Below are 23,460 nucleotides of genomic sequence, written 5' to 3'. Positions count from 1 at the left end.
TTGACGCGCGCGAGAGAGAGAGAGAGTGAGCGAGAATGAATTCAAAACGCCGGCAGTTCACGCAGCAGCGAATGATTCATTCGTAGGGCGCGCGTGAGAAAAAAGGAGATGGACAAAAGAAGCGAGAGAGAGGGCGTCTGTGTTCATTTTATAGCATATTAGTGGGGGGGAATTTTCATGCAACAACATTTTTGTGTATGGAATTCGTTGCGTTACGGCTTTGGTGAGTATTTCTTTTTCTGCGCTTCTTCTTACATTCCGTTAATCTCTTAAGCCCAACATGAACATAAGGTGAAGGAGAGATTTTGGCAGCATAAAATGCAACATAACTCCACCCACTCCACACGGTGTTGTGGGGATTGCGTGATCTTTAGCTCATCCATCAAAAGTAGGAGCTTTACTTTCGACGATCAATTTCATTGTAAGAACTATTTTAATAACTTTGACTTTAACATGATCATAACATGTGCTCTAATATGCTGGAGATGAAGTTTGTAAATATTTTACAATAAAGTTTTAATTAATTTTTGTTGTTTTTTTTCAAAAAAACCTATCTTTTACTTGAACACCTGCTATAATGAATCTTATATTGCTTTTATCAGGAAATAATGAACATATGTTAATTACCAAGAAATTTTCCTGTTAAAAAGGGGTTTTCTCATCGCCTGAACGTGCAAAACCAAGAACTTCAAAGTCATAATTATGCATTTTTTTCTAAATCACGTTTATGACAAGGTCAAATTCTTTTTCAAACTAGCAAGATCTTAGAATTCCAGGAATGGAATTTCGTACGCATCGATCTTGGACAAACGTGCCGAATTCGTATGATCAGGCTGCGTACATGTCAACACAATGAAATGAGCCATAACTTCAAACGAAACACGTTCGGCAATTTGATGTACCTGTCCTGCAGTTTCCGCCTTTCCCACACTCACTGCGACTGCATTGTTATTGCATATAGTTCCGCTTTGGTTGCGAAACCATGCTGTTTATGTAGGAGGTTTTCCTCGCACGGGTGGTAATGTTTTTGTTTCATCAGTTTTCTTTTAGAAGATTGCTGTTTGCTTTATTACATTGCGTTAGATCTTTTGCCTCACTTGAACCGACTGTTGTTTTTTTTTGTAAAATTCCTTTGACGATCATTTTTTCTTTGGTTTTCCTCAATTCCAAATTCAATCAGCTACTTATTTCGAAGCACGTACGAACACAGGCGGCGAAGTTAGGAGTCATGCTGCTATTTTATTTTATCATTTTTTGTCTATAAAAATACAGTTTAGTGTACACAAATTAATATTTAACAAAATTAAATTGATTGTAAAAAGTTGTAGCTTTAGTTATTTGTTGGCAACGTGTACAAAACACATTATAAAGAAGTTATAAAAAGGGAAAACAAACCTATTTATACATATTACTGAAAGTGTCAAAACTGTCAAAATATTGAGTGAATTTATAAAATCTTTTCTGTAATCATTTTTGATATTTTAAATGTAAACATTGATAACATTGTAACTGTTACATGACCGTGTTAGAATTAAAAAAAATAGACAAATTATCCAATTTCAACAAAAAAACGTTTACCTATAATCGGCCAGACCGTTCTATCTCAATAAAAAAAAACAACAACAAATTTTTACCAAAAAAAAACAGCCAAGTAAGGTCCAGTCATGCTGGGAAACATTCCTCCTTGTAGCCGGTGTTCATCTTCGTGCTGTCTTCCGGACGTGATGACAACAACAAGGATTAGGCTACCCTTTTGGGATTGCATTGTTTTGTTTGTAGATCACGGTCAATTCTCGTCCCATTTCCGAAAGGGATCGTTCCCGATCGGTACGTGCTTTTGAAGAAATTCAAAACTCCCAGCGAAAGGAAGCAATCACAGCATTCGACAACAAGACATGTATACCGAAACGAGCGAAACGAGCACCAGGACTACGGGTGTTTGGCGGGTGTTCGTTTCCATTTCTGCGGTTCTCAAAATATGCCGACCAAAACTAAGATGAGATGGCAGAATTTTACAAAACAGTGCGACAGAGAGAAAGCAAAAACAGAGATAATTGTATGTGATTTACGGTAAAAGTACGAGTCCCAACTCAAAACATTTGGTTTGAAATTTTAAAATCACAAAACAATATAATAACCGACAAGGTAAGCAGTAACCGAGATCCGATATAGAAAGTAAAAAAAAAACAGAAAAGAAGACTTCTCACCAACTCCTACTTCTAATGCGATTAATTATCACAAATATTTGTTTGAAGTGGAACCGGAAAAACTGAAAGCAAGTGCGAGAGAAAAGGGCTTTTTGGAAAGCAGAAGTTTAGCGTTAACTGTTGGTACGAAGCAGTTTTTGGTTTGTTTTTAACAAATCTCACGCTTTTGTTTCCCACAGGATGTAACAGGATAATCTCGATTTCTCGGTTGGATTGAGCGGCTTTGAGCCGCATTTTGGTTATTGTCTGTGTCTGTGTACCTTATTAGCTCTGCTTGAGAGAGCCTTGTTATCTATTTTTGTATATTGTTTAAGTGTGCATTAAAGAATCATCCTTACGAAATTTAATTATTTCAATTACCCAAAGTTACGAGACAAAGTCAAACCTTAAAAGTGTAAAACAATTACAAAGAGAAGGTATCGAAAATAAAAAAGACGTTCTGCGATCGTTTTTTTTTTGCAAGACTTCTGCTGCAACCAAAAGTAATGCCGGTGGTAAAACATTTTTAACTTCACGCTTTCATTTTGCCACCGGCTTTCAGTAGCTTTTCGAAGGTTCTCCGCTACTTATAATGCATTGCAGCATTGTCTCATGTCTGCGCTTGGAACTACTCAACGCCGCACAATATTTTCCCCCATTAGGGTGAAAAACAATCTCAGAAATTAATAAACCCCAAAAGTGGCTCTAAATGTAGAAAAATCACCATTTGATTGACCATCGTCAAACGCTTGCCGGACTGCGTATCGTTACAGACGGCCGTAAAAGCACGGTTACATGGGCATCCGTACTGTACGCTGCCATTAGTTTCAATTACGCAGCAATAGCGGCGTCCCTGATGATGTCTCAATCAGCTTACAAGCTCCGTTTCAGTTCTGTTTGATGGCTCAAAACGCTAACACAAATACACACCAGAGCTGCTCAGATCAGCATTTTTTGGGCTCAATTTTCCCAATGGACCGCACCAGCACGAAGTGGGAATGGAAAATTCTCTATAATTGGCCAAACAATCAAGTGCACTGGTTAACCTTCGACACACGAGAGGTACGCTTGTTGGGCAGTTTTGGTAAAGAGATGTTTTGGAAATTTTGCATCACTTTAATACGTTTGAAAGCCATTCAGAAAGGGACAAATCAAAATGTACTTCATGGTTGGGAGTTTTTTTATTGGGACAATTTCGTTGTTCATTGGATATTTTTAAATTCTTTATGGAGATGTTCTCAAATCGTTCCTTCAAAAGAGGCAAGTAGAACTCTTCGTGATCATTTCAATAAGTTTGAGTTAAGATATTGATCCTCTCTTGAAGTCGAAACTAAACCTAGATGATTGCTTGGACGAAGTTTATGAAGGTGAAGATCTCGAGAAATCCTCCAAGGAATTCACTAAGAACAAGATATAAAACGAAGTAGCGTAACGAAGTTCGTCGTTTTGGTTTTAGTACTCTAAGTACTCTAAGTAGCATTATTGGATAACAAAATTGATGGATTGTGATAAGCTTTAGAATTCTTTAGGAATATAAGGACAGGGGTTTTGGAAATTTAGTTTTAATCCACATCTTGAATTCTCACGATTAAAATCATAAAAATTAGAAGATCTGTCAAGGACCATTTAGAAATCGTTAAACCTAGGAAAATATTGGTATTTCAAGCATTCGTTGAAACTTTACAACTAGTTATATTTCCTCAAAATGAGCTTAGATTTTTATTTTTAGGTTAGGAAATAAGAACAAATTATTCTCATACAGTTAAACTTCAAAATTTTAAACTTCTGTCTATAAAATTCATGTTGCCTAAATAATAATGTACTAAATGTGTTTTTTATTTAATTTCTTCTACAGAAATTATTTTGTTTGGAAGCTACTATGCTAATTGTTTTTAGTACATCTTCATTAGCGTCCACCAACCCAAACGGATAAGTCTGTGGTAAGTTGTCAGTACATTTTCGTCATACTTCGCTGCATCGCAATAATAAAAAACAGATATAAAATGCATTTCGATTCCCAGCAAGTCGTAAATGGGCCGGTGGTTTAAAAAAACTATTCCGCGCTTATTAAGATAAATCAGATCAAACAGTTGTGCCGCTGTGAGAGTTGCGATTTTAAGAATAGGTTATAAACACAAATATGCCTATTAATCGGAAGCAGAAGCTATTAAAGAGGGTAAAAAAGAACAATTGTTTTGTTTCGTTTATCAGTCGTTACAGATTTTTGGTACTTTTGGTTCCTTGCCATTAATTTTTAATAACTCTTTTTTTATGGGGATGGAAGAACACGTTCGTTCACCTTTTTCTTTGGATGAGAATAATTTTAATTAAATTGAAACGTTAAAACAATTTAATCCGGTTTATAAGGTTTTGCATAAGTAATATGCGTGCTTGAGAAACGCACTCGATCGAACCATAAATATAACTTTCAGTTGTATAAAGCAATTTACATTCCATGGTGATGCCACCGTACAATGCAATACAACATACGCTCCAAAGAATGAGACATACTTCCAAACGAGCCAACTTTGCAAGAACATAATCAATGCCCATCGGAGGATGCCAATGCAATGGTGTACACTATCGAAAAACGGGGAGTGGGAAGAAATTAATAAGCCGCATTAATAAGGTGAGAACGTCGAGAGAACCCTTTTTCTTTGGTTGCGGAGTGTCGAAATTCAATCAATCATCTTCACGGCAACCAACGGCAGGCAAACAGGAATTCGTCCAAATTCATTCGAATTAATTGATGAAATCCAATATTAGCCACTGAGAGGAGCGGTTTTTTTCTCTCTGCTTCTTCATTTGGTGTTCCTGCGTTTTTGGGGGTTTCATTGTAAACGCAGAAAATCACACGCGTCCATACTTTGTGGTTTGTTGTGCGAACAATCGAAACAATCGCACAAAGTTCGTTCACGGTTCTTATGCTTCCTTCGCATTACTTTCGTTCGGCACTTGTCAGCCCGTGCTTTGATCATGTCTTGGGAAGGTTGAGGGTGAGGTGTTCTTCCACAGGCCCATGGTGGAGGTTTCCCTACCAGAATCAATCAGCTAGCTCACATCCAAACTCACATCTTCATCGATCTGCTGCCAACGGAATCGTTCGTTTCTTTTATTCGATCGATATTGCTACAGCCACTCACACAAACAACGGTGTCCTTTTGCTTTTGCTGAGACTAAGATCGGGCCGGTGCTGCTCGCCAGCACGCCACCGTGCAAAAGGTGTACGAAATGTATAATGATGGGCATAAGTATGTAATAACATTTAATTGTACCGGCATCATTTGATTTCATTCAACAAAATACTTTAAAGTACGCTTCATTTCAAGCTGCGTTATGCTCATGGTGCGTTTTGTCTGTCTTTCCCGTTTGCTGGGCTTCCCGTCCCCGTCGTTCGTTATTATCGTTCGTGGGGGAGTGTTTGGTAATACGGAAGCTGTGTGTGATCGGAAAGGAATTCCGTCTTCCGCTTGATCGGATGGAATGAGGAACTGACATTTTCCCACACTTCTGGGAGCGCTAAAGCTGTGCGCCAGTTTTTCATCTTTTAGTTCGATGTTCTGGATTGTGTGTGTTGTGTGTGTTTTTTTTTTCTTCTCTCTTTTCTTATGTGATGCCGCGGTGTCGGACTTTTTGTTGTTGTTGTTTTTGTTTGCCTCCCCCCGTCCCCGCGGACCTGTGCATTGTTCCGGTGTGGCTTGCTCTTGTTCTTCTTCAGCATGATCGGCTACGAAAATCATATAAGTGTGTTTACCTTGCACTGATTGATTTCGGCTTCCAATCAATCTTTCGAAAATTTCGTTGCCAATGATGATGATGATGTATGATGAGGTTTCGGGAATGCCGCCGACAGAAATTATCGCTCATTCGCCGAGAAACCATTACCGGCCCGGGAGGTGGTGGTGGTGGTGGGAAGCGGTAGGTGCTATGTACCCAACGGCTGACCATTTGGGAACGATTATTTTATTCGACCAATGGTCAATCTTCTGCTTAGCAAAAGAGGCAACCTTTCACCAGAAACATCAACGAATTTGAGCTTTGGTTGTTGTTTTTTTAAGGGTTTTTTTAGCAACCCGACAGCCGCACAGAAAATGCGATCTGGCAACTGACTGACGATCTGACTTCCTATTGTTTTGATTATGTATATGCGATTGTTTCTCGCATTCGCTTTTATCCCAAACTTCCCTATATGGGGCGAGCTTTAAGCATACGCAAGACACTCGCCTGCCCCCTGCATTAGCGGCTTCGGGATTTGTAACAAAGGGAAGAAGCGCAATACAGACGAGCTTTTCCGTGGGAAAACAAAACAGTTCCTTTGAAGGGAAAACAGCCCGAAGCCGATTACTGACGCTCTCGGTGCGTGTAATGACAATTATTGATGGCGGTGTCTACGATTGATGATTTGTTCCGTATCGAAACGATCGCGACAGGTTGCTTCCGATCGATTACTATTCGGCGACTAACAAAGTAGAGATTTTTTGTTCTGTTTGCTCTACGATCGACCAAATAAATAGTTTTATTGTACAAATTTCTATTAGCAATTTTTTGTTACTTATTTTATTTTTCTCTCAAGCTATATTTTAAAATATAATAACAAATGGAACACATTTTTGTAATGAATTCTGGTATATTGTCCTTTATTTATTTAAAAAAAACCTATTAACTGTAGTCAGTTATTGATTTAGAGTAGTGATGGGTAATTTATAAATTTTGCCGGAGTCGGATCTGTCCGAAATCCTCGGATCCTGCGAAATTTATTTATAATTTACTCATCACTAGTCGGACTCGATCAAACTCATCTGGACTCATCCGAACCCATCCAGAATCGATCGAACCCATTCGGACTCGATCGAACTCAGGGTCGACAGGACTCGACCGGACTCGCCGGAGTCAACTTTGGTTTTTAGTCGGAGTCGGAATCAATTTTTCATACGCGGAGTCGGAGTGGATTCACGATTCCTCTCCAAATTACACAGGTATGTATCGTTTGAAGATATTTCTTATATTTTATGTTTATTTGTTAGTTACTTTTTTGGTAGAAATTAGTAGTAATGATAACTTTAACTTAAAACTTAAAGCTTCACAGCTTTGCACCGAAAAAGTTCGAGAAAACACATCAGCATCGTTTCGAACACATCTCCAAAAACGAAATCTACCCGTACCGCCATCAATCCGTTAAATGTTGTTAAGTGGGTATTAAAGAGCAAGAAAAGGAAACTAATAAAGCTAAATAATTAATTTTTATTGCACAGCGTTCGGGCAGCACACGCCAGTTGTATCCTTTTTTTATGTGTGGCTGATGACGCCGACGCAAGGATCGTTCAGGAACATTTAGAACCTTTTTTATAGACTTTCTCCACCAGCAACAAAAGGTAGCGCACATATGGGGTTTTGTTTTGGTTTCGCTTCATATTTTTTTTACAGAGGCGTCATGTTAGAAACCTTTGAAATGCAGAACATTAATTGCGTGAAAGGAACATTTGCTCGGTTTAAGAGGGAATGAAATTAGTTTTCGTACTAATTGTGACAGAGCGTTAGAGAGTTAGAACAATAGAGAATATGTTATAACAAATCATTATATATTTTTTTTAAAGTCATAAGTTATTACATTGTGCGTTAAAAAATGATAATCGATGTAAAAATATTACTTTTATGTTGTTAAAATCCGTTTATAAATTTTCACAACTGTCAATAAGTTAAAATTTACTGGCAATAAGAAAAGAGAACGATCGAAGAGTATGATAAAATTCAAAAACATTTTCTTCAACATGAATATTCTTCAACCTCAAACAAGTACCGAGCCGTTGCCGCCATGTGGCTTTTATGAGCTGCCTGGCTACGTTGACTTGCAATAAAAAATGTTGCTTTATTATGTTTGGCGACGAGCGTTTCGAGGTCGAGCCACGTGTAAAGGCGACTTTACGAAAAAGTTGTCGTCTCTGCTACAGAATCTGAATTCTCGTCTGAATCTGAAGCATGGGCAAGAAGATGGCTTCAAATGGGAAGGAACTTACATAATGTTTTCCCCTTCGATAGTTTTATACACTTCGTCAGAATAGATTCCAAATCGATCTGCTCTAGTAGCTTCACTATTTCTAGGTCAAGGTTGTTTAAGAATATCAATCATCTTTTTTCTTTCATCGACGTAACAACTTCCTTGGGTATGCTTGACATTTTTGTACTTATAGATTTATGCTCATCACGTAGCTTTATGCTTAACACTGAGAGGCAATGATGACGTAGTTGGACTGCTAATTCTTAATATAAATAACTGACTTTAAATAGAACTCGAGTTTAGGAGAAAAGATCTAAACAAGAACATGCAAATTTCAGGATTTGGCGAAAAAACAACTAAATTACTTAAGATTAGAAATAACAAAAAAATAATAAAGAACACTTAATCGTACCGAGGGATTAAAAAAAATGAAAATGCTCCAAAATACTCCTAAAAAGGGGTAAAAACAAACTTTACTTAACCATCTGGTAGCATCGAAAAAAAACTCCAGAAGGTAACACTCTATTTGACCTAGATTAAGATCACAGGGTATCCTAAGAGAAGGTTTCCTATTCCAAACAAGCTGGATGAAATCTGAAGCTCTGATTTCTTACCAACCATCTCGTAAATGCCATTCGAAACCTGTCCATTGTAGCACCTTCTTAGGGAAGAAGGTTCGCTAAGATCTCTTGATATCCTCGCCTATGATCGACCAACAGATTGGTGCGACATTGAGAAGCCTGTTGGTGGTTCGTTTGCTATCCAGCTAATTTGTAGGTGTTGAACTGGGAAGGATGTTTTTGGAGGTATAAAGAAAGGAAACAAAGTTTGGTACGCATATTGGTTATTGGAGGTGAATTAGACAATTCATTTTCTCCCAAGGTTTTTGACAATTTACATTCATGCGTTTCCAAGGAAAATTGTGGTAACTTTTAGTTATATCCATTGCCTCGCTCCTCAGAACTCTCACTCAAAAAAAAAGGTACAAAACCTTCCATCAATTAGGGCCAAGAAACAAACACGTCGCTTACTAATGCGACCAACACACAAATGCATTTGCAAGTGTTACGCATTGTGTATAAGCGAAACGGTATGTACTTGCAGCTGGATGTAATATTTTCCCTTTTTCCTTCCTGCCCGTCGAACATCTTTCCACTGTGGCGGACAGAACAAATGTGTTAAACCGTTGTTTTTTTTTCAAGTTCAAAACGGAAGCATTAACTGCTCTTTCGGGAACACCACTTCTGCCAAATGCTGGCGCAGTGTAAAATCATCCGACCAGGATGCAATATTAAAAATACGTGCGCTATATCCTGAAGCCCGAAAAGAGTCCTCCGGCACGGCCAATGCCCAACTGTTACGGCAGACACGTGCGACGGTTTTCTTGCAGATCAGGTTACAAACAGGCAGGATCAGCAGCAGTTGGGCCGGTTGAAACACATCGGCCACCAGGCGCACATTACATCGACTTATGACGGCCCGACCGACCCCGGCATCTTATTGCGGCGCACCGACGGAACATGGCATTATGTCCAGGCTCACGTTCCGGCCCCTTTTTTGTGCAGAAGCTACGGTGCCCACGATGAGCGAAACCAGTTCATATTGCACATCGGCTTGGTGGTGGTGGCCGGGTGCTTTTCATGGTTCAATCATTCTCGCTTCATGCTTTTAGCATCCATATAATTATTCATTCCGTTTCGAGTTTCTAGCCTTCGTGGTTCATATGTTTCGAGACGCAAATTAACTGCTGGAATGTTTAAGGAAGCTGTGAGTAAGTCAACAATCGGCATTATCTAAAAATAAATCAAAATAATTATATTTTTGCGCGTTGCACAAATCGCAAACGAAAATGTTCGATAGAGTTCTTAAGGAATTCGAGACAAGTTGCGGATGAAATGTTTACCAAGAAACTTTCTTTAGGGTTTTAGTGATTTTGTATCAGAATAGAGTAGAAACTAGTTCAAAGATTGTTAAATAAAATTATTAATAATAAAAAATTAAATAACATTGCTTGGCGTAAGAGTTGATAAAGCACAGTAAAAGGTATAAAAAAGCTGTATTGAGGACCATAAAACATATTCTGCAAAAGTGAAGCATTAATTACCACGTGGCACAGCAATTTCTCCAACATGCGAAAGTGGCAACTGTTAAAAAGAAAAACAGACTAGAATCGAGATAAAAAAACAACTCTTCAATCGGGACAAAATCTACAGCTACCACATGTTCCGGAAAAAAGATGATTTTTTGGCACACGACAGACACACGCTTGCTACCACCATATGGCATATGTGCCGCGGATTTTGGGCGAACCACAATAAAAGTGACCTGACCCTGATCCTTCGAACGATTCCGTTTGCCACACAATGACCCAGCAGGGTCTGGCTGCCTTTAGCAGTCTTTTGGAATAGGTTCTTATCCACCGAAGCAACTGTTGCAGTGTGTAACGCAGAAAGTGGCACACACCCAGGAATATCCGCGACCGAATGGAAATGGTCGATCGTTTTAAGATCGGTAGCACCGGAACAATTAAAAAGGTAGCAGCATTCGGGGTTGTTGTGCATGATTTTTGACAAAGCGATTTAGCGCTGACAAGCGGATGCAGGGCTGGAAGGTTGCTGAACAACGACAGCAGGCAAGCCTGCGCTGGAGATTCTGGATGCAGCCAGTTGAAGAATGCCGTTAAGTTCGATTTTGGTTTCGAAGATTATTATTTTGGTATTCGAAGATTATTTCTTAGTGATATAGCTGTGGATACTACTTTTAATTGGATTCTCGTTGTTACTAGAAAATTTGAATTTAAATGCGAAATATCTACTGAGGATATTCCAGCAATATCTATTCATAAAAAGATAATTTTGAATGCGATTTAACAAAGAAGCTAACGGATAAGGGAAAGATGCGTGAATCAAAAAATCAGCTGCTCCGGCAATTCTGTCGCTTGCCTCCCTCGAACAATTTGTTCCGGATAATATAATTCATCCGATGTGATCTTTACTGTTTGAGTCGAGAAAGTAGGAAATTTACAGTTGATCACTTCATTATCAGCTTTTTTTTCTCATTCTTTGAAGTATGTAGAATTGTAAGTTAACCAATATATCTTTCTCTCATCGTTGTTTTGCTGTTGGGTTTACGGTTTGTCGATACCGTGTGCTAGTTAAGAGCAGCTGGTTTTCTAAATTCCTGCCGAACGTGCGTGTGATCTATACATTTTTTTTTCTTTCGAAAAATTGTCCGTCAAGGATCGTATTTCATCAGCTAGTTGCTCCAATTTGGTGTGAAGTTTGACAGTTGTCGATCCATTAGTTGCGTCAGCGTGACTCTTGTCACAGGAGAGATCCGATGAGAAATAGAGTCGAATTTTTTTGTATGAAACGTAGCACATGGAAGGTTAGGGCAAAAAGAAAAAAATCCCAAAGTCCAATTAAAAATAGCCTACAATCTGTCAACCTTCGGAACCAACTACATAGTACCTAACTATTTAATCTTTGAACCCAACCGACACTGCTGGACCGTTGCCTCTTCCGAAGGGAGTCCGATACCGTTTATCGCTGATCATTCTTCTGTGCTCGGGAAAGAATCGGGGTCATTTGGTCGGTACTGGTGACCGGTGTCTCAGATTTATTATCTCAATTTTCCGTCTATTCGATTGCATTTGTTCACAATGCTTTCCTCACACAACAATTGGGTTTTGGAATGGGTGTCCTTACGCTACCTGAATCGTCACGGCGTTAGGTCCTAGGACCTAGGCTAGGCATCTCAGTCCTTCTTAGCGTTTATTCTAACCGCTTTCGTAATTTTTGTGCAGTCTTTGCTCCTATCCATTTGCTGTCCTTTTTCTTCAATGTTTACTGAACAAATAAGTAAAATTGACCAAACAAACCACCCTGAAAAGCGTCCTATGCTGAGGAACACACTGTTCCTGTCACCAGCAATAGCATTAATTGAAGATGAGGAATTCCGTAGAAAATAGTTCAATAAATGACAGCGCGGTAGTTGATGTTGCTGTAGGATTAAAGGTACCGGCTGCATTTCCGGATTCTTTTAAAGCAACACAAATCAGCGGTGGTCCTTTTAAATATCACATCTCATTGTAAGAACAGCTAGAAAATGGCAAGAGTCCTCGGAGGGTGGGATTTTTTTTCGTGTCCTTAACGAAAGCTTTTTTTAAAAGATCACACATCCTGATCACACCTACCGCCCAGGTCGCGGCCGGAGATATGATGAGCTGGAAAAGGCAAGGTGGTAATCACCGAAAAACAAACAGACTACGAAAAAAACAGAATGTCACTCGCAGGTCACAGACTGATTATGTCTAATTTATTTCAAAACCTTCCTCAAACCTATCCTTGATCCCAGACCAGACCTTTAGTAAGAATATTACTCTTCACGTGGTGTCTTTATTCCAAGGCGGCAGCCTGATGTATCTCCAGCTAAAGTGTCCCAAAAAACACTAATGATATTGATCCGAGCAGCAGGGCGGGCGGATTTTTCTTCCTTTCCTTACAGAAACGATCAATTCGCTATGGCGGCAACGTCAAATGAGGAAAGGGTAATAATGATAATGATGATGGCGATGTTGTAATTTTCTAGATAAACTATCTAACGATACAGAACGCAACTTCACCGTCCAAACCGTCCAAAGGCTTGTAAACGAGAGTGACATATTGAACGCGAACGTAATAATGTGCAGCCGCGGTCACCCTTGCTTTGTTTCTTTGGGGGATGTATGGATGTTGAGAGGATTTTATGGTTTGTGTAGTTATTTGATTGCCCAAGAGGTCGCTGACTATGTATTCAGCCATAGAACAAACAAATCAGCTGTAGAATGAAAGACACAGTGACACTCCATTAATGGGTTATTGATGGCGCTACGCAGTCGGGATTTTAGTTCTTCAGATAGTTTAGTGAGGCGAATAGGAAGGCAAAAGTTAGAAGAACAGAATAATCGTACTAGAAAGAGCGTTTTAATAAAGTCATTAAATTTCTTATAATTTAGTACATTTATACAATATAATTATTATAGATTTTTCTTAGATGAACTACAAATATATAGAAGTAAGTATAACATATCCAAGAAGTCAGTAAAAACGGTTCCAGTTTTAAAGCTCCCTGTTAAAAGTCCCAATAAAAAGTTAACATTCTCCACTTACCACATTCACAAAATCTTGAAAAGAGATCGCTTCTACCTTGGAGGTCTTGGCTTTCAGGGCGCGATCGTACAGTATGTCACGTTTGTTAGGCGGTACGTTGGCGAGAAATTCGGGTGATTTGAGTGCTGCGACAAAATCGTCCACAGGAATTTCGCCAAATCCTTCGGGATCGAACTGCAAACGAGAAGAATGCAATTGGATTGGACAATGCACCCAAGATGATGAGGGATCGGTCATGTTTTTTGGTGGTTCATGCTTACCGCATCGAATAATTGATGCCATTTCTGTGGAAATACAAGAATTACAGATCGAATCAGTAAGTTAACAGTTTGGGTAGTTTGCAATTTGGGTAGCACACCAACGACTTCTCAACCCACAGCGATAACGACATTCATCTCCAAAGAGTCTGGTGTGTATACTCACATCCTTCATTAGTTCCCGGCGCAGTTCGACTTCGTCATACTCCGAGTTGAGGTCTGTGTGGTCCGTGTCATAAACTGGTTCGCCGTCACCGGACTGCGAGATGGTCCCGATGCTGCCGAGTGAACCGGCAATCGTTGAAATGTGCTCGATATCGGCCAAAGTTTCTTGTTGACTGTTGCTGGCAGCATCAAGCTTCCCACTGCCCCTATCATAACCGGACCACATGACGTGCTGGTTTGCATGGGCTGGTTGAATCGAAACTCAACAGATGAGCTGTGAGTCACCAAGTATCAGTTATTGAGATGAAGTTTAGAATAGCATGTGTCTGGTTGTGGGGTCTTTTCATAAAGATGTCTTAATACGATTGCTTCCCAAATTCTGGCTTGAGGTGGTTATCGCTCCTGTTGTCATCTACGGCAACCACCGTCCTTTCTTATAGTAATGTTGTCGTTAGCCATCCAGAGGTTCGTCCACCAACTTTGGGCCATGCGTTGAATGATGCAGGTAACTCAAACTCAGTTCACTATGCAGGCTTTTAGAAGAATAGGCTTCTTGACATGAAAATACTGGCATCTAATGATCTGGAGAGAGAATCAATGGAGGATAGTATAAAAAATATATTTAGCTCGTTAAAGTTATCTTCAAAGACTAATAATTGCATTTCATTTTGACGACAAAAATATTATACACCACCTTAACAACATCCATACCGAATATTCTGACGAGAGTAAGGACTATTCTTATGATTGCTTCAAGATCCGGACAGGAGATGTATAAAACACCATTCATTTTCTAGTTCTTTAACTAATTTTACTAATTAGTAGAATTAAGAACTAATTTTACGTTCTTTACCATACTCTCTTCTTGGCTTTGACGACCTTACAGGTCACGCCGGCCATTTCTGGCTTACTAGACTTATTTTTACCACATAGCCGGATAGTCAGTCCTTGCAAGGGGGGACGGTCCGGATGTGATTTGAACCCGGTCCTGCCGTGTGGACTGGCGCCGTTTATCACATGCACCATCGGGCCGCCCCAACATCTTTACATAATTTACAGTTATAATAACTATGTTATACATAACTGTATAACATAAGTTTTTGAAATCCCCCATACAAGGTATCACGGATATAACTATAAATACATTAACTCACAATTAAAAATAAACGTGTAAATTATGTTTATACATAATTTAAAATTATACGTTGATAAAAATAGATGCGTCGTGCATCACTTTAACACTTTGCCACGATAATCAACCACGTAGTCATCAATCAAGCAATCATGAATAGAACATCAATACATTCGGAAGCCGTCCACTAATGTAGCCTTTTTACAAGTAATCTGTCTAGATTTTGCAGGCACATTGCGGTAGGCTGCATTCTGTTGCAGTCAGTATACTGCAATGAATAAATTACAACCATCAGCCGGCCTACTCCCTCAACGTGGAGAACACCAAAACACGAGGAGACCTTAAACTTTCTTCGTGCCGCGTTGGAAAATTTGAACGTCCCGAACCACAGATAGGGTTTGACTGGCCATGAATAAATGAACGCTTCAAATGGCTTGTACGATAGCATGCGGAGTAATAAATATGTTGCTCACTTTGCATATTTTATACCCTGTTATCATGAACACATTCTGCAGTGGCCTATCATGAAGGTATTTACGGAATTTCTTTTCCTAGTGCGGGTAGACATACATAAAAATGTGTTGTGTTTTTTTAATATTGAAAAAAAAATGAAATAAATGTGATCAATGATGATCGCACTGTGAAAAGAAATTTCTTAAAATTACCTAAGTTAAATTTAATATTATTATCAGGTTTATGTATAAGAAATAAATTACCTTGCACAACATTCCGCAAACTGATAAAGAAAGGGATCGAAAGGGATTTTGTACAATCGTTGTCCTGTAAGTCAATTCCTCCAGTAAATATCTGGAAACGCGTAAATTCACTCCAAAATACACGAACTTTTAACTCTTCTTGTCAATATAAAACCCTCTCGCATCGGACGCACCATGAACAACACCCCTGAGGTAGTTTTACGCTACGCTTCCGTTGATTAAATTGCATTACATATTTATTCCCCCGATAGCTAAAACATCACAATTTCGCACGTTCCTGTGTCGGCATGACTCACTGTACGCACACCACGATATAAGGGGTATTAGGCATTCCTGGTTTTATCACAATAGTAAACCATGAACCGACCAACCCTACGGTATAGGAAATAAGCGCGCCTACACCTATACACTTACACGAAACTTTCCCCCTTAGGACGACTGTCACAGAGAACTAGGAATAGCAAATGATGGAACACAATTTTGAGCTATTGTACACTATGGTAAACTTTCTATTATTTTTCAATGTGCAATATAGAACTACAAATTTTGAACAACTTTTACGCTTCAGAGGATATAAACAGCAATCATTCGTTTTGAGCAGAAACGACCAATATATTCACTCACTCACTGATAGCACTACTTCGGAGGCTTCCTCGTGAAATGGTAGTGTCGTAAAATTCTACACACACGTTAAATAATGTCACACATAATGCAAAGCTTAATCACACTAAAGAACATCACTAATATCGAATTTCTCGCGTCACACACTAGTCTATTTCGGGGACACTACTGTTAACTGCATTTAGCCGACGTTGTTTACGCGATTTGTTGTCGTTTTATATCCGCATCTTCACTATAAAAACGCATCCGAAGGGCAAGAGGATCTCTGCAGTGGAAAGGAACACATTTTGATAGACGAAATGACAGGACGCCAACAGTGCGGACTGCGCATGTCTCAAGACGATGGCAAAGGAGATATTCAAAACGTGATACTGAAACATTTCACATGAAATATTTCATTTTGTTTAATTTTTTTTTGTGGTTGGTACTAAATTATTACAAATTTCCAAAAGAATATGTGTTGAAAATTTAAAACCTTGAGCATTAACCTAAAGCAATACACTAGGCACACTGATGTGTCTGCTAACTGGTTTGTGTGTCCATCATGTCCTTTATATTCAGCACGAAACAGGGAATTAGTTTCGGTTAGCTGGTTAACATTTGTGGGTAGAAAATTTTACCGATGCCGTTTCGTCCCTTTATTGTCTTTGTGTTAATTCCCTCAAAACACATTTGTGCAAATGTGCTTTCGCTCGTGTGTTGTGGACCACAGGCATTATGGAAGCTGCAGCCGGAGGCTCACCGGTACGGTTCGATCGTCCCTTTTTGCTTTTCTTAAACAGGCCAACAAATGGTGTCTCAATTTTTATTTTTATTTATTTGTTCTCTATTTGCCGACATTGGTACCGTTTAGCAGGGGGCTAAGAAGAAAGAATCGAAGAAAAAAAGCTTCAAAGAAAGATTTGCCATGGCCGGAACACACATGGTTCGGTGATTTGTTTGAAAATGTTCCACACACAATGCCTTCCATGCATTGTGTGTTTACGCTTAAATTGGTGGTGATTAATACATTAACGCGTACGACCGCATGCCACAACATAGAGCTGTGCACTCTGGGGAGGATCATTCCACGGTTGACAGTTTTTGTTGCCACTGAAGCTTGGCATTGGCTAAATACTGCAAACCAATGCAAATTCTAGCCAGGGATAAATCTTTGGGCTTACTGCACCCGTAACCAATACCCCGGGGATAAGACAATTAATTTATGTCTGGTCAAATTGGATCTTCGTTTTTAAAATTGGAAAATTCGGTCGATTGTTTCGTGTGCACATTTTGCAATGGTTTTTGGATTTGCTTTCTTCCCAAAAAAGAAATTGTCATCGGTTAATAAACGCACAGGAAGGATGTAAGTCGGAACCCCACTGGCAATGTTGTAAGGAAAGCAAGCAAAACGCTTAAAAGTTGGGAATTGCCCGAGACGTTCGTACGGAAAGCATTTTAAACCGTGGGAACTATTTAAGGTTTCTCTCGGTTTGTCGTAAACTTCTGGCGTGAAACCCTCGTAAAATCATATCGGGGTTTTTGTGATGATGTGAGGGCTACAAGCTACAGAGAAAAAGAAATGTTTTACGATTGGGAAAATCCTCTAAATCTCCCACGTCCGTGGGACAGGTAGGTACGTGACGATTTGATCTTAAGGAGTAAGGGCTGAAGGACCCGTCTTGACCGATCCTCGTACCACGGTTCGATGCGTTGTGCGATTTGCATATTTTATTTCAGGAGAGCAGAAATTTCTCACGTTCAACGATACGCGGGGAATGGCCAATAGAGGTTGTGATTCTCTTTTTTTTGGGCATAAACAACTACCGTCAGGATCAAGTACATCTGTTTGTATACGAAAATTCACACTTGGTTTATAGCGCATTGGGTTTACAATGCAACTTATAACGTGACAATAAATCAGCAATACGTGATGATTCTCCTCATACTGCCACATTTTACAATATTTGCAATGTTTTATGAGTTGTGTTGGATGAAGTTTGGAGAAAACAAATACCAATGTAATTGTAGTATAAAGATCACTAGCCTTCGCCAACCATTTCAAACGTTACAAACGAAGTTATATCTTAAACATTGGAAGACTCTATTACTATTCTTGCTATAGCAAATTGATATAGAGCGATCGAGTGATAAGCGTCTAATTGGTCTAATAAATGAACGAGATCCTCGATATTCTGAAGCGGCATACTTAACATACCAGATATTTGTCTCAACTCTATTCAAGCTATTGGTCAATTGTGCTAAATATCATACTCCACATCCTCCTTCCAATTCGCTTCCCATTTGCCTCGCGTTCATGAGGTCCTGTAACTCTGGAAGTGTTGAGGATCAATTTTAATAATATATCACGATGTCCCAGAATTAGCCTCATCAGGACTAAGGTAACCCGTCATCATCAACATCATTCTTGACACTACAAATGGGGGCAGTATGAAATTATTTACGTCTCCTTTTATCAAAGAATATCCTCTCCTCTAAGGACATATCATTGTGGAGTTGTTGCTCTAGAACTATCAGACATGCATTCAATATTTCTCCATGCATTTCGAGGAGTACTGCGTTGAATAGAACGTGAACCTCATCTAGGCGTCTAGTATCTAATGTTCTTAGGTCCTTCAGTTATTGGCTTTAAGTAGTAGAACACACTAGACACAACAGTTATTAAGTTTTAATTTATTGCATCCAATTGTATACAAATGAAAGAGGTTTTTCTGAAGAACATTTAACACATTTTTGTAAAATATTTGAACAGAAAAAGGAAAAGTCTATAATGTCTATTTTCACTGATTTCATTGAACAATATCGTAAAAAATATTGCTTCTAACACTGGATAGGCTACGAATACATCCTTACGATATTATTCATGAGATAAAACAATCGAAAAGGAAGTTGGAAGGCAACTTGGACGATACATTGATTAATGACGAAGGATAGCTACCATCAGAAAACTAATTCTTCCTTGTTGATGCACCACTAGCCACAGGGTGTTCACTGCAAGTAACAGCTTGCTGCATTTAGCAGTAATCCTGCTAAAAAGGAATAGAAGATCCGTCAAAGGTTGCAACAGTTTCTAATGCTACCGCAGAAGGTGTCTTTTGCTACCGCACAAAGACGATGCATCACGATGCGTCCTTCATTTATCAACTAGACTGGCGCAATATGGTACGCTAGCGCAAGTATGTACCGACCGACCCTCACGGTAGTCGTTCTCCAGTGCATTCGGTCAAAGGTTTCGTGTTGATTATGAATTGTCTGAAACTGAAGGAACGGAGCACGCGTCTTCGCAACAACAGATGCTTGGCTGCGAAGGTGAGCTCGATTGGGTAGCTTTATCCTTATCTCTTCGTCGTTGATCTTTTTCTCTATATCTGCCGGATGAAAGCATGAGATGTGGAAAAAGGTACGAATATTTGGGATAGATTTGTTTTCTTCCTTCGTTTTGTTAGCAAACGATGAAAAAGATTAGCAAAAAGGTAAGGGAGAAAGCTACTTTTGTGAAGCGTAGAAGATCCGTGTGATAGATCTGGCCCACTCACCATAATCCCCTCACATGTTGAGGGAATGGTGGGGTGATATATCTTTTATATCAAAAAACGCTAGGTGATGTTTAGGCTCATGTTACTGTAGCTTCTGCGTGTGTTTGAATATCCTTTTTCGGGTTCCTTCGTATTGGTAGCTGCAGTGTTATCAAGATATTCGTTCTTTGTTCTACAACATATTCACAAGTCTTTCTGTGTTCTTTAAATCAACAAGATCTCTTAGTTGTAATAAATAAAACAATATGCATATTATTCAAAATTTTCTCTCTTAGTTTTGTATTGCTTTCGTACATGCATAATGCATCAATTTGAAAAGGGCGAATGCGAAGAAAAGTTAAAATATCCATAACGGTTACTTTAGAAACTGTTTGCTATAATATTTTTCTTTGTTGTGGAAAACGATTGCTATAAAACACTTAATGTTTGAGTATAGTAATTTTTAATTATTTATCTTTTCCTACAAAAAAAATTTACATTCACATCCTTGCTCATCACACAACTTCCCGGTAGTCCCAAAGTCGAAGTCCTCGGGGGCCCAGAAGCGTTACAATAAAATGAAAACAAGCAGAAGCGTTACGGCGCGCAACCTGATCGTCATCGGGTGTTTCGCTTAGCGCGTGCCTTCGCGCACGATGCACCATCTCCGCTTACATCACTTGCCAGCTGTGTTTTTTCTTTGCCTGCGCTCCCTTCACCGAGCTGATCTCGTCCGCACATTCCGTCTTCGCTTCACGAGTCAGAAGCTCAAAACCCTATTCCGAACCTTATTCCTTGCTGACTTCCTGTACCAGCCGGCACCAACATTTTGGGCGGCATCATAAAGACGAACAGGAAATGAGAAGAAAAAAAAACGCATATGGTGCGCTTATGCGATCCTGTACGCCAGGTGTGTGTAAAACTTAGTTTTCTTCGGTCACTTTTGCTATTCGATTGTATTCATATTTTGGGTGGATTCTTTTTTTTCATTAAATGTTTAGTTTGGAAAAAAACTCATATAAAATAGGAATGTTGCTGTATTCAATGATCGTTTCACGATCGATAGTTTCACGTATTCCTTAATATTTCGGCGTGATCAAACAATTTGCCAGCCCAGATTGATTGAATGGGCCATCTGCAAATGTATAATAAAAATAAATATCAACTTTGGTTATGATGATTCATTGCATACCTTCTGAATGTCACCCCGATTGATAGTTCCGGCAATGTTCGTGCACTAATAAATTCCAATCGTGACTTATGTGGTATGCAAATCATGTTTCTTCGCTTCATTATATTAGTATTTCGAAGTACCATAAAGACCCCCATTCAAAAGATAAGTCTTTCGCTATTGTTTCAAACTAGCGTGCATTATGTTAAACAAAAATTAAATCGTGAAGAATTTTAATTATTCATATTCAAATTATTTCGTGATTATCTGAGGGTGTAAAATTGAAATCGGTTTAATTTTTTTACATTTTTTTTAATTTTTTTTGCTTTAATATTGCTTTAAATATGTAAATGTTACATGTAAATGTTAACTTTAAATTTATTTATTTATTTATTTATGTATTCAAAAAAATTCTTATCTTGTCTCATTACACTTTCTTCAAAAATTATCTGCCCTTTTTCTTTAAACCTGATAAAGGAGTATAAAGTTCGTCGACCTGGGTTTTGTTAATTTGGTTTTCTGGTATTTGTACTTAATGTAATTATGCAGTCGATAAAACCTTTGCTTTTTTTTGCTGTTACTTCCAAACATGGGGCGAAAAAAATCAAACAACATGCAGGTGGGTAACGACTCACTCACTCATTTACCTTTTTCGTTCACCCCAATTAAGCACTTCGACACGATATGCTGGCAAGTGCTTGGGACGAATGGTGCCAAACCGGGTTTGATTATCGTGTATGGAATAACTTCAATACTGCTTCTTACCATTAGTTAGGATTTCATTGGAGTGGTAAGATTTAGGATTGATTGGGGGTTAAAAGTTGGTAGCTTTCTAGGGGGAAAGAGCTGTTATAAAAACTAGATGTAAATTTACATTATCCTGCGATGTGCTTATGCAATCGCAAGAATTGGAGCAACATCAAAAAACACTCAAGTTGCGTGTTTGCCTGTGGGCTGGAATTGTCGAGTTTGCGTGACTTTCAACTTAGCACAACGGAGCTCGAAGTGAGCTCCAAATGTGAAGGATTGAAGGAAATAAACACTTTCGTGATATAATTTGTCACACGTACCGTTGAAAAGGATTGTCATGTGGCATGACACTAGGAATTCTTAAAAAAAACCCTGTAAGTTGCAGAGATTTTATTTATTTAAAACAAAACATTTCTGGAGTTTTAAACTGACAGTTTTGACACTTATTATTCTAAGATCTTATTTTGAGGAGATAGTCTTCTAATAACTTTTATATTCGTTGGTTCGTGATATGAGGATGAGGATCATCTTTAATCTGTTTAAGAAGCTTTTTATGCAATTGAAGAAAAAGTATTCAAAATAATGTTCAATTTAATACTTTGAATTGGGAATTTCTTTCAAGTTATTCCAAATCATCGAATGGAGTATTCCCATATCAAGAGATTCAACCACAAACATTCGTTTGGTTTCGGCTTATCAGTGTTATTCCTTACAGTATCATTTTTACTGCTGTACGCTAAACCGAAGGATTATGGATTATTGAAACAGAAAACTGCAAACTCATCGAAAAGAATGGGTTTTGTGTTTCACCTTTCCTGCAGGGTGGAAACACTATGACCAATACAGAAGACATACGGTTATGGACCACAAATTGCACATGCTATATAGAATTCGTTACGAAAGGCAGAAGAAGTATATCAGCAAAACAACAACAAAAACATTAAATAAACTATCATTCTCCGACGATTTTACGCATTCCGGGGACTTCTCTAAAATATGCACCCTTCCCAAAACAAAAAAAAAGTTGTCACCCACCACAATTCTGTACCGCATTGGGAAAGAGGGAAAATGTGCATGAAAAGACCACAAACGACGCACATGTCACGTACAAGGTGCTTCCCGGATCGTCCATTAATGCACCGGCACCCTTCCGAAAAGTGAAGGCGGCAGTTTTTCATGCTTTATTATTAGTTCCGACCTACAGCAAAGCCGAATTGATCGGTACCAGGTTCGAGCGCAAAAAGGGAGGAGAAAGAAATCCATATCCTTACACGAAGGAAAACACGTATGCCCACCGTTGCAGGCCCCGTTTGTGCATTGTCAAGACGTCGTGGATCATGTTTCCCCTAGCATTCGGAGACACCTTTTAATAGGAAGCTCCTGCGGAACCGATGCCGATGATCTTCGGTCTCCGGATATTGGAGTTGGATTACGCCTCCATGCAGGAACCAAGGCTAGCGAAATGTTTGGGTGCTGTTGATTTTTTGGCATACTCTGTGCTGCAGTTCGTGCTACGCATGAACTGAAAGTTCGGAAGCGCAGGTGATGACAATGGCCTATTCTGTCTGATCCGTGCTCTTCCTGTGCATGGGTCCGAGAGCACGTTCCATATGCCGTTCAAAAATTGTGCTCATTGTTGATGTAGTTTAAAGATCTAAAGGGACCCATTGCTGTCAGTTTATTCTGCACTATGGGTAGGTGTCCACCACCAAGTTATTGAATATTATGTGCTCGGACTCGGTGCTCAGACAGAGTTTTCTGACTCAATTATTTTCCAAGGAACCGGAAAATTTCTTTTTCAT

General features: G+C 39.0%; 1 protein-coding gene across 1 annotated transcript in view; it reads right to left on the bottom strand.

Annotated features, from left to right (window-relative positions):
• The window catches only part of LOC125770346 (protein rhomboid), a 43,438-nt gene extending 26,834 nt beyond the window's left edge, over positions 1-16,604 (bottom strand). Inside the window, exons 1-2 of the mRNA XM_049439805.1 lie at positions 15,602-16,604; positions 13,332-14,335 (exon numbers count right to left, since the gene is read on the bottom strand). Of these exons, the coding sequence (XP_049295762.1) occupies positions 13,332-13,613 (282 nt within the window). The 5' untranslated portion in view covers positions 13,614-14,335; positions 15,602-16,604. The remainder of the gene's footprint in view (positions 1-13,331; positions 14,336-15,601) is intronic.
• Between the last annotated feature and the right edge of the window lie 6,856 nt (positions 16,605-23,460).

The sequence above is a fragment of the Anopheles funestus genome, chromosome 3RL, assembly GCF_943734845.2.
Source record: "Anopheles funestus chromosome 3RL, idAnoFuneDA-416_04, whole genome shotgun sequence".
NCBI lineage: Eukaryota > Metazoa > Arthropoda > Insecta > Diptera > Culicidae > Anopheles > Anopheles funestus.
The sequence above is the reverse complement of the archived record's forward strand: the minus strand, read 5'-3'. Positions and strand labels throughout refer to the sequence as shown.